This window comes from Euprymna scolopes, chromosome 34, assembly GCF_053919585.1.
Source record: "Euprymna scolopes isolate OS-2025 chromosome 34, ASM5391958v1, whole genome shotgun sequence".
NCBI lineage: Eukaryota > Metazoa > Mollusca > Cephalopoda > Sepiida > Sepiolidae > Euprymna > Euprymna scolopes.
This window is the reverse complement of record NC_136515.1, coordinates 79,464,000-79,478,112: the sequence shown is the minus strand read 5'-3', so window position 1 is coordinate 79,478,112 and position 14,113 is coordinate 79,464,000. Positions and strand designations below refer to the sequence as shown.

General features: G+C 33.4%; 1 protein-coding gene across 1 annotated transcript in view; it reads left to right on the top strand.

Moving 5' to 3' along the window:
* Positions 1–14,113, top strand: part of LOC145259305 (uncharacterized) — a 43,974-nt gene that overhangs the window by 9,680 nt on the left and 20,181 nt on the right. The window contains exon 3 of the mRNA XM_080117190.1: positions 9,820–9,889. Coding sequence (XP_079973316.1) covers positions 9,820–9,889 — 70 coding nt within the window. The remainder of the gene's footprint in view (positions 1–9,819; positions 9,890–14,113) is intronic.

Sequence of the window (14,113 nt, the reverse complement as noted above, 5' to 3'; positions counted from 1 at the left end):
ATATCATAGAATATTAGATATCATGGCATATTAGATATCATAGCATGTTAGATATCATGGCATGTTAGATATCATAGCATGTTAGATATCATAGCATGTTAGATATCATGGCATGTTAGATATCATGGCATATTAGATATCATAGCATGTTAGATATCATGGCATGTTAGATATCATAGCATGTTAGATATCATGGCATGTTAGATATCATAGCATATTAGATATCATGGCATATTAGATATCATGGCATATTAGATATCATGGCATGTTAGATATCATAGCATGTTAGATATCATGGCATGTTAGATATCATAGCATATTAGATATCATGGCATATTAGATATCATGGCATGTTAGATATCATAGCATGTTAGATATCATGGCATGTTAGATATCATGGCATGTTAGATATAGCATGTTAGATATCATAGCACGTTAGATGTCATAGCATGTTAGATATCATAGCATGTTAGATATCATAGCATGTTAGATATCATAGCATGTTAGATGTCATAGCATGTTAGATATCATGGCATGTTAGATATCATGGCATGTTAGATATCATGGCATGTTAGATATCATGGCATGTTAGATATCATAGCATGTTAGATATCATGGCATGTTAGATATCATAGCATGTTAGATATCATAGCATGTTAGATATCATGGCATATTAGATATCATGACATGTTAGATATCATAGCATGTTAGATATAATAGCATGTTAGATATCATGGCATGTTTGATATCATGGCATGTTAGATATCATAGCTTTGAGTTGAAATTGACATAAAAAGTAAGTAGATAACATTGTTTTGCTTATTTGTTTGTTTGTTTTTTATCGATTTTTTTCGTTTTCAGAATTTTGCTATTATCGTGTAGATGCACCAAGTTTTATTTATTTATTTTTCATCCAAGTCATATTTATATAAAAAAAAAACCTTTGTACGTATTATTTGAACTCTTCAAACTACTGTTCTTATCTTGAGTGTTATTTTCGCAATGTTCGTGGCGTAGTGGATAAAAGACTTGGTGAAAAAAATAGTTTGTCAAATTACACTATTCTCGAGACTGAAGAACCTATCCTCGGTGCGGGCGACACTCAAAATATATTTATGAATTACTTGGCACTTCTACCCAAATCGTAGCTGACGGAACGAGAATATGCTACCCCCAAGGACATGTTATTACTGTGGATTAAATAAAGAGTTCCGTTCAAAATTCTGTGCAGATGTCGTGGTTCCACAGAACCCTTTATTTAATCCCCAGGAATAGCATGTTCTCGTTCTATCAACCATGATTGGGTCGAATTTATAAATAATTTGCGATTGTATTTTTTAGTGTCAACTTCCAGAAGAGTGCAACTAAATTTTACTTAGTATCCACTATGTCACACAAGCAGAAAATGCCAGCTTATAAAATCAACAGTAGGCTCTTGGATATGACAGGGGCGCGTTCGAAATAAATATTTCTGTTTAGAGCACAATTTCATGATGATACTTGACTTTTTTTATTTTAAACTACAATTCAAGCCATTATCATTGCGCAAATAGAAAGGCCCGGCATATGAAATTAACAGTAGGTTCTTTGATATGACAGGGGCGCGGTCGAAATGAATGGGTTTTTTAGAGCACAATTGACCCATGATACTTGACTTTTGCATTTCAAACTTGAATTCAAGCCATTATATAAAAATAATTTAATAAAATTAACAATAGGTTCTTTACTAACCTTACCCCAAACCGGATCCTTACGGACAATTTTGGAACCTTAAACCTATTTTGTTTTCCAAGTGTACAGTCTTAGTACTATATATATATATATATATATATATATATATATATATATATATATATATATATATATATATATATATATATATTTATATAGAAATTCATTTTTATACTATGAAAAGGTTAGTAATTGCAATTAAGAATAGGAAATTGAAAAAAAAATTTTGTAACATGTCTTCTTCCTAAGATTAAGGGTGGTGGTGTTTGATCAACACTGCTGGGGAGCCATGTTGTAATATACTGTTTTGTTTTAAAATCCCCGAAACAGTGTTTCATGGTAAACAACTGATGATCCCTTGAAAAAAAAAATTGGTATTATAGTAAATTCGAGAGAGTTGATGCAGTGATTGCAGGTGATTAAATGACTTACTGACTAGATGTTTTTTTAACGACTGATAAAAAGTAATTTTTTGTATAGTTTCAAATGTTAAAAACTTCAAAGAAATGTCTGTAGGTATTTAATTATTATAGTAAGTAACAATGTCAGCCCCTTTAAGAAACTTGTTTCTTATCGTTGAGCACTTTCACTTGTAATAAAGTCGGCCAACTTAGCTCATATGCGTAGATCATCATATAATATCTAGATCACTCTGACTGACGTTAAAAGCATTTAAAAAGAATAAATGTTTAATTTCAACTGTATCTCTCGCAGTTGTCGATAGTCGAATGGTTCGGGTCCTTGTTAATGACACGACTTTTGTTGTCAAGGTTCGAGTTTCTCGATGGCGTTAATCGTGACACACTGCTTTGATGATTCCCGAAAGGATGAAACACTAGTGTCTGTAGGTATTTAATTATTATCTTCTCTATATAAATAAAATGAACTCATTTTTTCCCGTCTGATTTTGACATTAATAGGATTAAAAATCAAGATATTTCATGCAAATATAATATGCACAAACGGCAGAACAATATCTGAGGTGTGTTATAGGCTTATTATTTCTCAAATTCCTCGATAATCTTGGATTTCTATACTTTTTCTGCTGAGAAGTCACGGCCAAAATCGGTTAAGATCAATGGAAGTGGTAAAATATTTTCTCTCTAATAAATTCCTCCTCCCCCTGCCACCACTTAACACCGTTTGGGGATCGTTCACAAGGAACAGTTGAGAAGAGAACACCGGGTTGGCTTCGTAGTTCTTTCATGTGAAGTTATTTAAAATCACTAAACTAAGCTGCAGTGCTCTGTGGCGTAGTGGTTAGCGTGCTGGACAATTCACATTATAGTTTCACGTTCGCGCTGACCTACCGTAGTGGTTTTTTTGTTTTTTGTTTTTTGTTTTTCTTTAACAACTGGAATGGACTTTTCTTGGTGGCCGAACTGTTAACGTTGCAGATGTTTTTTTTTTTTTTTTCACACTTTATTTTCCTACTTTTACTCATGACTTCGGGTTTGATCCTTCCTACTTACCTACCATAACATTTTTAAAACTCCCCCCCGTCCCGGAAACAAACACTCGGGCAACGCCGGGTACCCCCGCTAGTAGTAAATAATTATGTCAGCCCATTTGAGAAACTTGTTGCTTATCGTTTAGCACTTTCAGTTGTAATAAGTCTGTCAACTTAGCTCATATGCGTAGGTCATCATATAATGACTAGATCACTCTGACTGACGTAAAAAGCATTTAAAAAGAATAAATGTTTAATTTCAAATGTTTATGTGCATATATATATATATATATATATATATATATATATATATTATTTTAGTGTAAACAGTTACATATGGTTGCTACAAGTAGCCATCTGTTTCAGTCAAAGAGACTTCCTCAGGCGACCTAGAACCTCTCGACGTCAAAAAGAAAAATGACGTCGAGAGGTTCTAGGTCGCCTGAGAAAGACTCTTTTGAACACCTCAAACCTATATATATATATATATAATATATATATATATATATATATATATATATATTATATATATATATATATATATATATGTATATATATATGTATTTATATATATATATGTATATATATATGTATTTATATATATATATGTATATATATATGTATTTATATGTATTTATATATATATATGTATTTATATATATATATATATATGTATTTATATGTATTTATATATATATATATATATGTATTTATATATATTTTTATATATATGTATTTATATGTATTTATATATATATATATATATATGTATTTATATGTATTTTTATATATATGTATTTATATGTATTTATATATATATGTATTTATATGTATTTATATATATATATATGTATTTATATGTATTTTATATATATATGTATTTATATGTATTTATATATGTATATATATATATATATGTATTTATATATATGTATTTATATATATGTATTTATATTATGTATTTATATATTTATATGTATTTTTATATATGTATTTATATATATATGTATTTATATATATATATATGTATTTATATATATATGTATTTATATATATATGTATTTATATATATGTATTTATATATATGTATTTATATATATGTATTTATATATATATATATATGTATTTATATATATATATATGTATTTATATATATGTATGTATGTATATATATGTATGTATGTATATATATATGTATGTATTTATATATATATGTATGTATTTATATATATGTATGTATTTATATATGTATATATGTATTTATAAATATGTATTTATATATATAGTATTATTATATATATGTATATTTATATATATATATATGTATGTATTTATATATATATATGTATGTATTTATATATTATATATGTATTTATATATATATGTATTTATATGTATATTTGTATGTATTTATATATGTATATATGTATTTATATATATATGTATTTATATGTATATTTGTATGTATTTATATATGTATATAATGTATTTATATATATATGTATTTATGTATATATGTATGTATTTATATATATATGTATTTATGTATATATGTATGTATTTATATATGTATATATATATGTATTTATATATATGTATTTATATATGTATGTATATATATATGTATTTATATATATATGTATTTATATATGTATGTATTTATATTTATATATATATTTATATATATGTATTTATATATATGTATTTATATATGTATGATATATTATATGTATTTATATATATGTATTTATATATGTATGTATTTATATATTTATATATATTTATATATATAGTATTTATATATATATATTTATATATATATGTATTTATATATATATATGTATTTATACATATATATATATGTATGTATTTATATATGTATATATTTCTATTTCTATTTATATTTATATTATATTTATATTTATATATATGTATGTATTTATATATGTATATATTTATATTTATTATATATGTTTATATATGTATTTATATATATATGTATTTATATATATGTATTTATATATATATGTATTTATATATGTATTTATATATATATATGTGTTTATATATATGTATTTATATATATATGTATTTATATATATATGTATGTATATGTATATGTATTTATTATATATATATATTTATATATATATGTATTTATATATATATGTATATATATATACATATATATATATATATCTATATATATATATATATATATATATATAATATATATATATATATATATATATATATATATATATTTATATATATCATGGACTCTCCCGTCGATATGACGTATGAGGTTCCGACAACCCACATTTTTAAATTCATTTATATTTTTCCTCTGATGACTTTTTAATCCGGCAAAAGACCTGCAAGCAAGGTCGCGTGTAGATTGGCAGTTGCTGATAATGGTGCTGCTGCTGCTATTGTTTTGCTCTTTCTGTTTTCTCTCAACTTATTTAGGCTATCAAGTTGAACTTTTCGGATTCCTTCCAAACACCGCGATCTCCATTCCTTACAATCACTCACTTCTTTTTCAAGACTCGCATATGGTATGTTTACTGCAGACAGATTACTTTTCAACTTGTCCTTGTACCCAAGCGAAGGCCGCCCAACATTTATTTTCCCATCTGCCAGCTGACCATACATCACAATTTTCGGTATTCTGTTATCAGGCTTGCTCAAGACGTGACAAGCCCACCACAACTGTAACTGGATGAGGAATGGTCCGATGCCAGATATTTTTAATTCTATGAATACTTCAGCATTTGAAACCTTGTCGCGGAGGGTAAGGCCACAAATCAAACGTAGACAGATGGAATGCGTCTAACTGATGAATGTGATGTCGTAAAGAAGGATAGAGAGAACAACCTCACGTGCAACAAGAAATGTTGTGCTCAGTCAGATACCCCTTTCATCCCACAAGCGGTGAAGAAGGCTTCCAAAAGCAAAGGTAGCCTTAGCAACAATTTCATCATCAAAGGATCCACTTAACATAATGTTATATTACAAAACTGAGCGTATGGAAGCAAGAAAGTGACAAACGAAAAGGTTGAGTTTAAACTTTTTATTCAAAATTAAAACGATCGTGAAACGAACTGTTTGGTGTGTCAGGATAATTCGGCAGTGGCGGTGGGCGGCGATGATCATTATTGTCAGACTGAGGTGAGGGGCGGCGATGGCAAGAACGTGGCTTGTGTGTTCTGGCGTCTGGAATACGTGTGTGGTGGCGGCGATGGCAGGAATGTGATTTAGTGTTCTGGTGTTCTGATGTCTGGGATATGAGTGCGGCGACAGGTGACGCAGTAATTTTAGTAGCTGGCGAGGGGATAACGGCTGTTGGATGGTGAGCTGTGGTGATCTGGCGGTGGCGGAAGAAGAGTAGTCTTCCAGTATCACGAGTGAGATGGCGGCAGTGTCACAGTAATTTCAATAGCTGGTGTCGCTGGTGAGGGGATAACGGCTGTTGGCTGGTGAGCTGTGGTTGTTGGTCAGCGTTTTCGCTTTATATTTGTGTTTATATTTGCTTTTGTTTTTTATGCTTTAATGTGTTGTAGAGAGTCATCTGTTTGGTGTTTGTATACATGCGTTATATCGATTTAAAGCTAAGAAAGTTGTTAATGTATTTTAGTTGGTGTTGCACTGTTGCAGTGTTTTTGTTTTTTTTTTTTAAATAATTATTCGTGTTTATATGCTGCCGAAGTTGCGTCTGCTATGATGTTTGTGTTTTGTATTTTGATTTTTCTTTTGATGTACGGCTTCCTCTGGTGGTTTTCTACGTTGAAGTGAGGTGTGAGTTATTCCGTTGATGTGTTTACATAAAGAAAATGGGCTTTGATGTTGTCGTGTATGTTTAGTGTGTTCATTTACGTTGTATCGACGAACGGACGTTGTCTTATCGTCGCCATTATTATCACTGTCGCTGCTCCTGCTGGTTTCTGGTTTATTCATGTAAATATGAAGGGATATTCGATATGATATAACAATAATTATATCGAAACCATCCACTTTATATATATATATATATATATATATATATATATATATATATATATATATATATATATATATATAGAGAGAGAGAGAGAGAGAGAGAGAGAGAGAGAGAGAGAAGAAGAAGAAGAAGTGATACAGTACACGAATTACCATTAGCGTATAAGCGATGCTCTTTGTGTAAACAAATCGAGCAGAGGTAGTTCGGACGATGTCAAAACATCGTTAAACTCATGACTCACGCAGCAGCGTAGTGGTTAGAAGCCTTGACTGTCGTACAAACGGTCGGGTTTCAACCCTGGCTTGAGGTATTTGCCTGTCTAGCCGCACTGATGAGCAGCGAAACAGTACTTTATGTGGGTGACTATATATGTAGTCATCCACATCGCAGCTACCTCAAGACAGGATCGAAACCCTATCGCCCAAACGACAGACGGAGCTTCTAACCGTTGAGCTATACGGCTGCTGTTATGCGGGCTGTGAAATAATGCCTAAGTACCTAAGCTCAATTTCGTTACACAAAGATCATCGCTTCATTTGCTAATGGTAATTTGTATATCACTTCCGAATATGCTCAACCTAAGATAGAGACCATTATAGTCATCCACATACAGTACTGTTTCTCTGTTTCACATCTCATCAGTGCGGCTAGACAAGCAGCTACCTCAAGCCAGGATCGAAACTCGATCGCCCAAACGATAGTTGAAGCTACGTAGTACAAAGCTGCTGCTATGCGGTCAGTGAATTAACAATGGTTTGACATTGTCCAAATACCTAAGCTCTTTTTTTTTTGCACAAAGAGCATCGCTTCATGCGCTAATGGTGTTTTTCAAGTGACAGTACTTGCCTCGCATGCAAGAGGCATGGGTTTCGAATGCTGAGTGCAGAAATGTTCAGCTGATGAGCTCAAATGAGGACGAAACTCGTGTTTATAACTTCCAGTTTCTTGGCTATTATGGATATTGTGAGCTGCGACGTTGTTTGACTGAGAAAATAATGATATCATTTCTTACATTCTGAAAATTGTAATATTAATTTGCTCGTTATGCTAGCTTGTTGGATGACATCGTCCTAGCAAGTATAGAATGCTACTTGTGAGACATCGGCTTCGGTTCCCAGTGATTTGATGATTGGATTGAGACGATATATATATATATATATATATATATATATATATATATATATATATATATATATATATAGAGAGAGAGAGAGAGAGAGAGAGAGAGAGAGAGAGAAGGCGGGGATAAATATCTTACGATATGATTTTTAAAATGGAGGTGACAAGACAAGACCCAGAAGCTTGACGTTTCGCCCGGCTTATGCAGACTTTTCAAGAGTAAAAATAGTCAATGATAAAACGAGTGAATTGACAATGTTCTTAATGAATTTGTTCCAATTCATGTTGTCTGTGAATGTTAAGCCAAAGAGTTTGAATGATGAGGTTCTGTATACATTTATTAGCCATAGCAATTAGTGTCTGTAGATATAAAACTACTCGGGCAGTTTTTAATCGATGTTTCTGTTCAGTCTCGAAAGACAAAGGATACCCCCTGTAAGGGCAGCTGCACATGTAATTGTGAGGCAAGGGTTGCGTAATCTCCATCCACACCTTTCCTGGATCGGCACTGTTTGTGTCCAGTGGAAAGGAGAAGTCCAGGACGACTGGAAACAAATCTGAGATAAGCGGAGAGTACATACAGCACCTGGAGGTCCCAAATGGTCACCCATCTGTTACTGGCCAGGCTCACCGTTGCTTAACTTCGGTGATTTGACAGGAACCAGTGTGTCAAACGTAATCGTGCCGTATATTTTAATTAGGTTTATTTACAATAGGAAAGCGAGAGATCGATAGATCAATATGCGGATGGAAATTTTACGTGCGCTGGACCATTTTTTGGAGACAAAAACCAAACGCACGCATTGAAATCTCTTTAGCTAAGAGAAAAAAAAAAATCACACACCCCTCCACGTGCATTCTTGACTTCCACTTGATGTCACTCGCTGACTCTTGACCTTTAAAAATTTCCGCCCAAACACGGTCTTCATTATGTGACAAGCTTACTTTTTATGGCTATCGCTCCAGACAAGGCATGAAGCCAATTGATGTAAGGAAAGCAAATAAACACCCCTTCAACACATGTTATATGGACTGAAACTGCAATTCTTCACTCTTTGTCAGAAACATTGCTCATGGAATATGAGGACTAAATGATAAAAATAAGGGAAGCAAGAGTTACGGGGCTGACGTAAGTAAAGCCATGACCAACTTTCTACTCTAAAATATCGTTTTTAAATTATCACCGTAAGAGTTTCTGTTATAACATAGCGAGGGCACGCATATGCAAATGCATGTGAAATGACGTCATCGGTGGGGAAAGATAAAGATTTTAAAAAGGCGATCACGTTAGAGACGTGCATGACGTTCGAGGGCACGTGCAAGAAGAAGATCACGCTAGAGATTTCACAGTTGTAACGAGAGAATGAGCAAAGAAACGTCGCTGTACAACAAAACTACTGGAAACTACAACGTGTCGGTTCCAGGACAACGTGACACTACCCAACCTGTCAGTCTGTCACTATTCAACAAATGACATTTTCAGCTTTTTTATTTCTTCTTTTTTTTCTTTTTTTCTTAGGATTCAACATTTCAACCGCTTGCGATTTTCAGAAGAACGTAGCATGTATCAAAGGAAAGGTCAACTGTTTGTAAGTATTCTTAGAGTATCTTTACAAATATACACTAGTGATTCAGCTTAAACAGCAGAATGCTGGGATAAGCATGGGATGCACGAATTCTGTTAATGAATAAGTATTGTTGCCACATCTGGAATGGTGCATCTACCACTAGTCTCTTCCTCTTGGATAAGGTCGAAAAAAGAGTCTTCAATCTAATAGGTCCCACTTTGTCAACTAAGCTCCAACCCCTGTCCCATCGCCGCAATGTTGCATCACTGTGCCTATTTTACAAGTATTTTAATGGGATGTTCTCTGATGAACTTGTTGCATTTGTGCCCCCCCCCTCGATGTACATGAAAATAGAACTATTATAAAAAAATATTTATGAACTGTTTTTTTTTTTTCAAATAATATGTTTATGAACTGTTATTTTTAACCAAACAACAACAAAAAAAAAAACAGTTCATAATATATTAAAAAAAAAAAAAATCTCGTTAGGAAAAAAAACAGGTCATAAATATTTTTATAACTTATATTATGTTTGATGTAAAAAAAAAAAAAAAAAAAAAACAATACTTCTGATTTCAGTTCATAAATATATTTTTATCATAAAGGTTATAATCTCGTTATAAACAAAGAAGTGCGACTCTTAACGAAAGCACCCCCCCACACACACACAAAAAACGAAAATAACCCCACCTGTGCAAAACTACTTTAAAACTACTGTGTAGTATATCTTGAACACGTTACAAGTATACCGAGCGGTGATTCTTACCATCCTCATGTATGCTTGTGAAACTTGAACTGTATCCATTTCCATATTGCCCTTTTTATCTTACAAAGGAGCCACCACTTATCAAGGCCCAGAGGCCACTCGAGGATAAGGGTTAATGACTCCGTAGATTGTTAAAAATCAAGTAGCAAGACAAGATACCCGACACAGAGGTTCTATCCCCGCCAATCCTCCGTCAGTACACACCATGTTACAGCAGTGCCAGGTTCGTTGGGCAAGTCATGTATGCCGCATGTCTGATTTGAAGGCTCTCAAAACCGCTGCTTTTACGGTAAACTGTCCAAAGGAAATAGACCCGCAGGAGGACAGTGGAAACGGTTCAAGAACAATCTGAAGGTCTCCTTCAAACAGTTCGATTTGTATTCTAACTCATGGAAAAACCTTACCCAAGACAGATGTTCTTGGCGTGGCACAACTCACAAAAGAGCTTGTAGGAGACTAGGATATATAAATACCCCAATCCCGTTACAAGAGAATAATGAAACGAATGAGGAATTGAAGGAAACAAAGGCTCAGTTAATGGATAAGATAAAGGTCGTTTATTTGCTATTAAAAGAAATGAACGTTTTAGTTAGGACATATCCGCGCGTATGTAACCAATGTTCGTTGCAGGACTGGTGTTGTAGCAAGAAGAGGAGATGTGTTTTCATCTCAAGTTCGGGTCACTATTGTTTGTTCGCGCGTGGGAAGAGAAATAATTGTTGTAGGAAAATTGAGAATGATAGTCCAGCGTGTGTATGCATTGATACGGAATGAACTTGAGTAGGGTAGTATAATTAAACAAAGCGTACTTATCTTTTCAGACGACGGGGGTGGTAAGTGAGTGGCCGGTCGTGCTACTTCGGTGATATGTGTCAGGCTTTTAACTTGAGAGCGGCGACTACATTTATCAACCTAGCAGCGCGGCGTCTTTGCCTCCTGTGTTTTTCTTCTTTTTCTTCTTTGGTTTGTGTAAGATAGGCATTGTTCGAATTGAAGGCATCTCGGCTCATAACGTGAGAGCGGAGTTGGCTTCAGTTCACTGGTGCCTTATTTCTTCTTCTTCTTCTTCTTCTTCTTCTTCTTCTTCTTCTTCATCTCTTTAGGTCTGGTGGGAGAATCTCCCCGTGCGTTCACTGACGCAGCTAGGCGAATCTCTCTTTCCTTCTCTTTTTCTTCTTCATTTCTTTAGGTCGGATGGAAGACTGTCCGTGCGTTCACTGACGCAGCTAGGCGAATCTCTCCTCCTTTTCTTTCTGGTCCCCTCCTTTTATAGTCGTAAACCGGCTCCCAGCGGCTGTGATAATTTAGGCCTTTATTTTTGGCGGGGAGCTCTGCCATTGGTTCATAATTTTTTTATGGTTTCTTATTTTTCTTTTTCCAAACGGAAGCGATGCGTGGAGCCATGTGCAAACGACGATTTTTTATTTCGTCTCTTATGCTGGAGACGTTAGCATCCGGTAGGCATGTTCCCACAAGCTACAATTACCGAATCAGCACGCAATGTAGAACGCAAGGACTCCGTGACATTAGAAAAGGCAGATCAATCAACAGCTCTGCTACAGAATTATCTCACCGGTGTCCAACATGCGGGAAATACTTCAGAGCTCGAATCGGTCTAACAAACCAGCAACAAACCCACAGAACAATTGCATGATTACGGTCATCTTCGCAAGCAATAGACGAACATCATCATCGACGTTGCATTGTACTCTGTTAAAGTTAGTGTATTATCAATCAGAAAGAATAATAATGTTTATTCATGCAGTATTAATTATTTTTTTATTAACTTTTTCAAACAATCAAGAATGAAAGTTTGGTAAAAGTTGACAATTCGAGGTATCCCAAGAACGTTCAAGGTGAAAGAAGAGTTGCTTTGTTTGTCAGGAAAATTGAGCAGATATGTTCATTTCTCTTATCGCCCCTATGTCTTTTAGTATACACAGCGTGTGTAAATGTGATAGGAATCGTTGATGTACGTGTATATTAACGCGCTTATGTTGTTAATGAGAGAATTCACAGAATAACTTTGTACATGTGTTCGTTTAACAGCGTGTATATGCTGTTGCTGTGTTTAGTTGTTTGTATGTATCTCTCATTTCGTATGTCGAAGGTTTTCGGTTCTAAAAAGCAGGATATGTCGTACACATTTGTCTTGTCTCTGCAAGAAAGGGAGAAGGAGATGGCAGATGGCGAAAAATGTTGTGTTTAAGTTTTTATAGTGAACGAAAATGTTCAGCAGTGAATATCCTTGCTTCTGTTGTTGGCTAAAAGAGATGTGAAACTTAAAAACAACATTCACTGCTGCTGTTTATGTTAAGTAAACATGTTAATTTCGACAGTGTCGTGTGTGCTTACGCGTTACAGTATGTGTAAATAGGATAGACATGAAAGATGTGTATGTATATTATTTAGTTTTGCTAGTGAGGAAGTGCGTATATTAACTACGTGCATGCGTCCGGTCAGAAGTTTGTATATGTTTAGTTTAGTATGTTTTGTTGGGTCTGTCGCACGCCTTTGACCCCCCAAATTCCTAATCAGCATTTTGTCATGTGAAAATGCTGTGTTTTGGTTTTTATGCTAGACACGAGATTCGAAAATGAATATCTCTTGAGCTGTGAGTGGTTGAAAAAAATCGCTGATTTGCAATTTTGTCTAATGGAGAACCGATGGATAAAAATAACATTCGCTGGTGCCGGCGCTCCCAATTATTTACGTTCGTTTTTGGTTTCGTTTCTGTTTTTAACTATGCTTTTCAGGCACGTGTGGAAGGGTATTAGATGTGCCCAAGCACCTGCCCCTTTTACTCCGGTTTTAAACGTGTCCTTTTCAGAGTAATGTATTTTATGCATATGCCCCACCATTACTAAATATATATATATATATATATATATATATATATATATATATATATATATATATATATATATATATATATATAGCCAGTAGAGTTTAGTTTCCTAGAAGTACATCCAATGAAACAACATGTGTCTACCAAAGAGTGCTCAATGAGTAAACAGGGCAGGTATATGAAATTTATTTATACAAACATTGATGGCTACATATGTGCGTACATGTTTCTGTAATCACCCGCGTTGGGGGATTACGTCTTCAGGCCAAGAATTATCGTCGAGAACATATATATATATATATATATATATATATATATATATATATATTTATTTATTTACTTGAGCATCTGCCCTGAAAATGTTGTCTGCGCGTTACTGGTGCTTTTCAATATATTCTTTTTCAAATTTCGTTCTAATATATGAGTTTGTTTTTGTTTGTTTGTTTGTTTGTTTGTTTGTTGTTGCTTTTTTTCATTTGTTTTATTTATATTTTTTTCCTCCCCTTTTAAAAATTTTCTGAATTTTTTGGCGATTATTCACAAACAACTTAGGTTTGCTTGACTACACGAACTGAATTAAAATTCCCACAGACGCGTGTGAACGTTGTTGAAAGAACACAAAAACAAAACT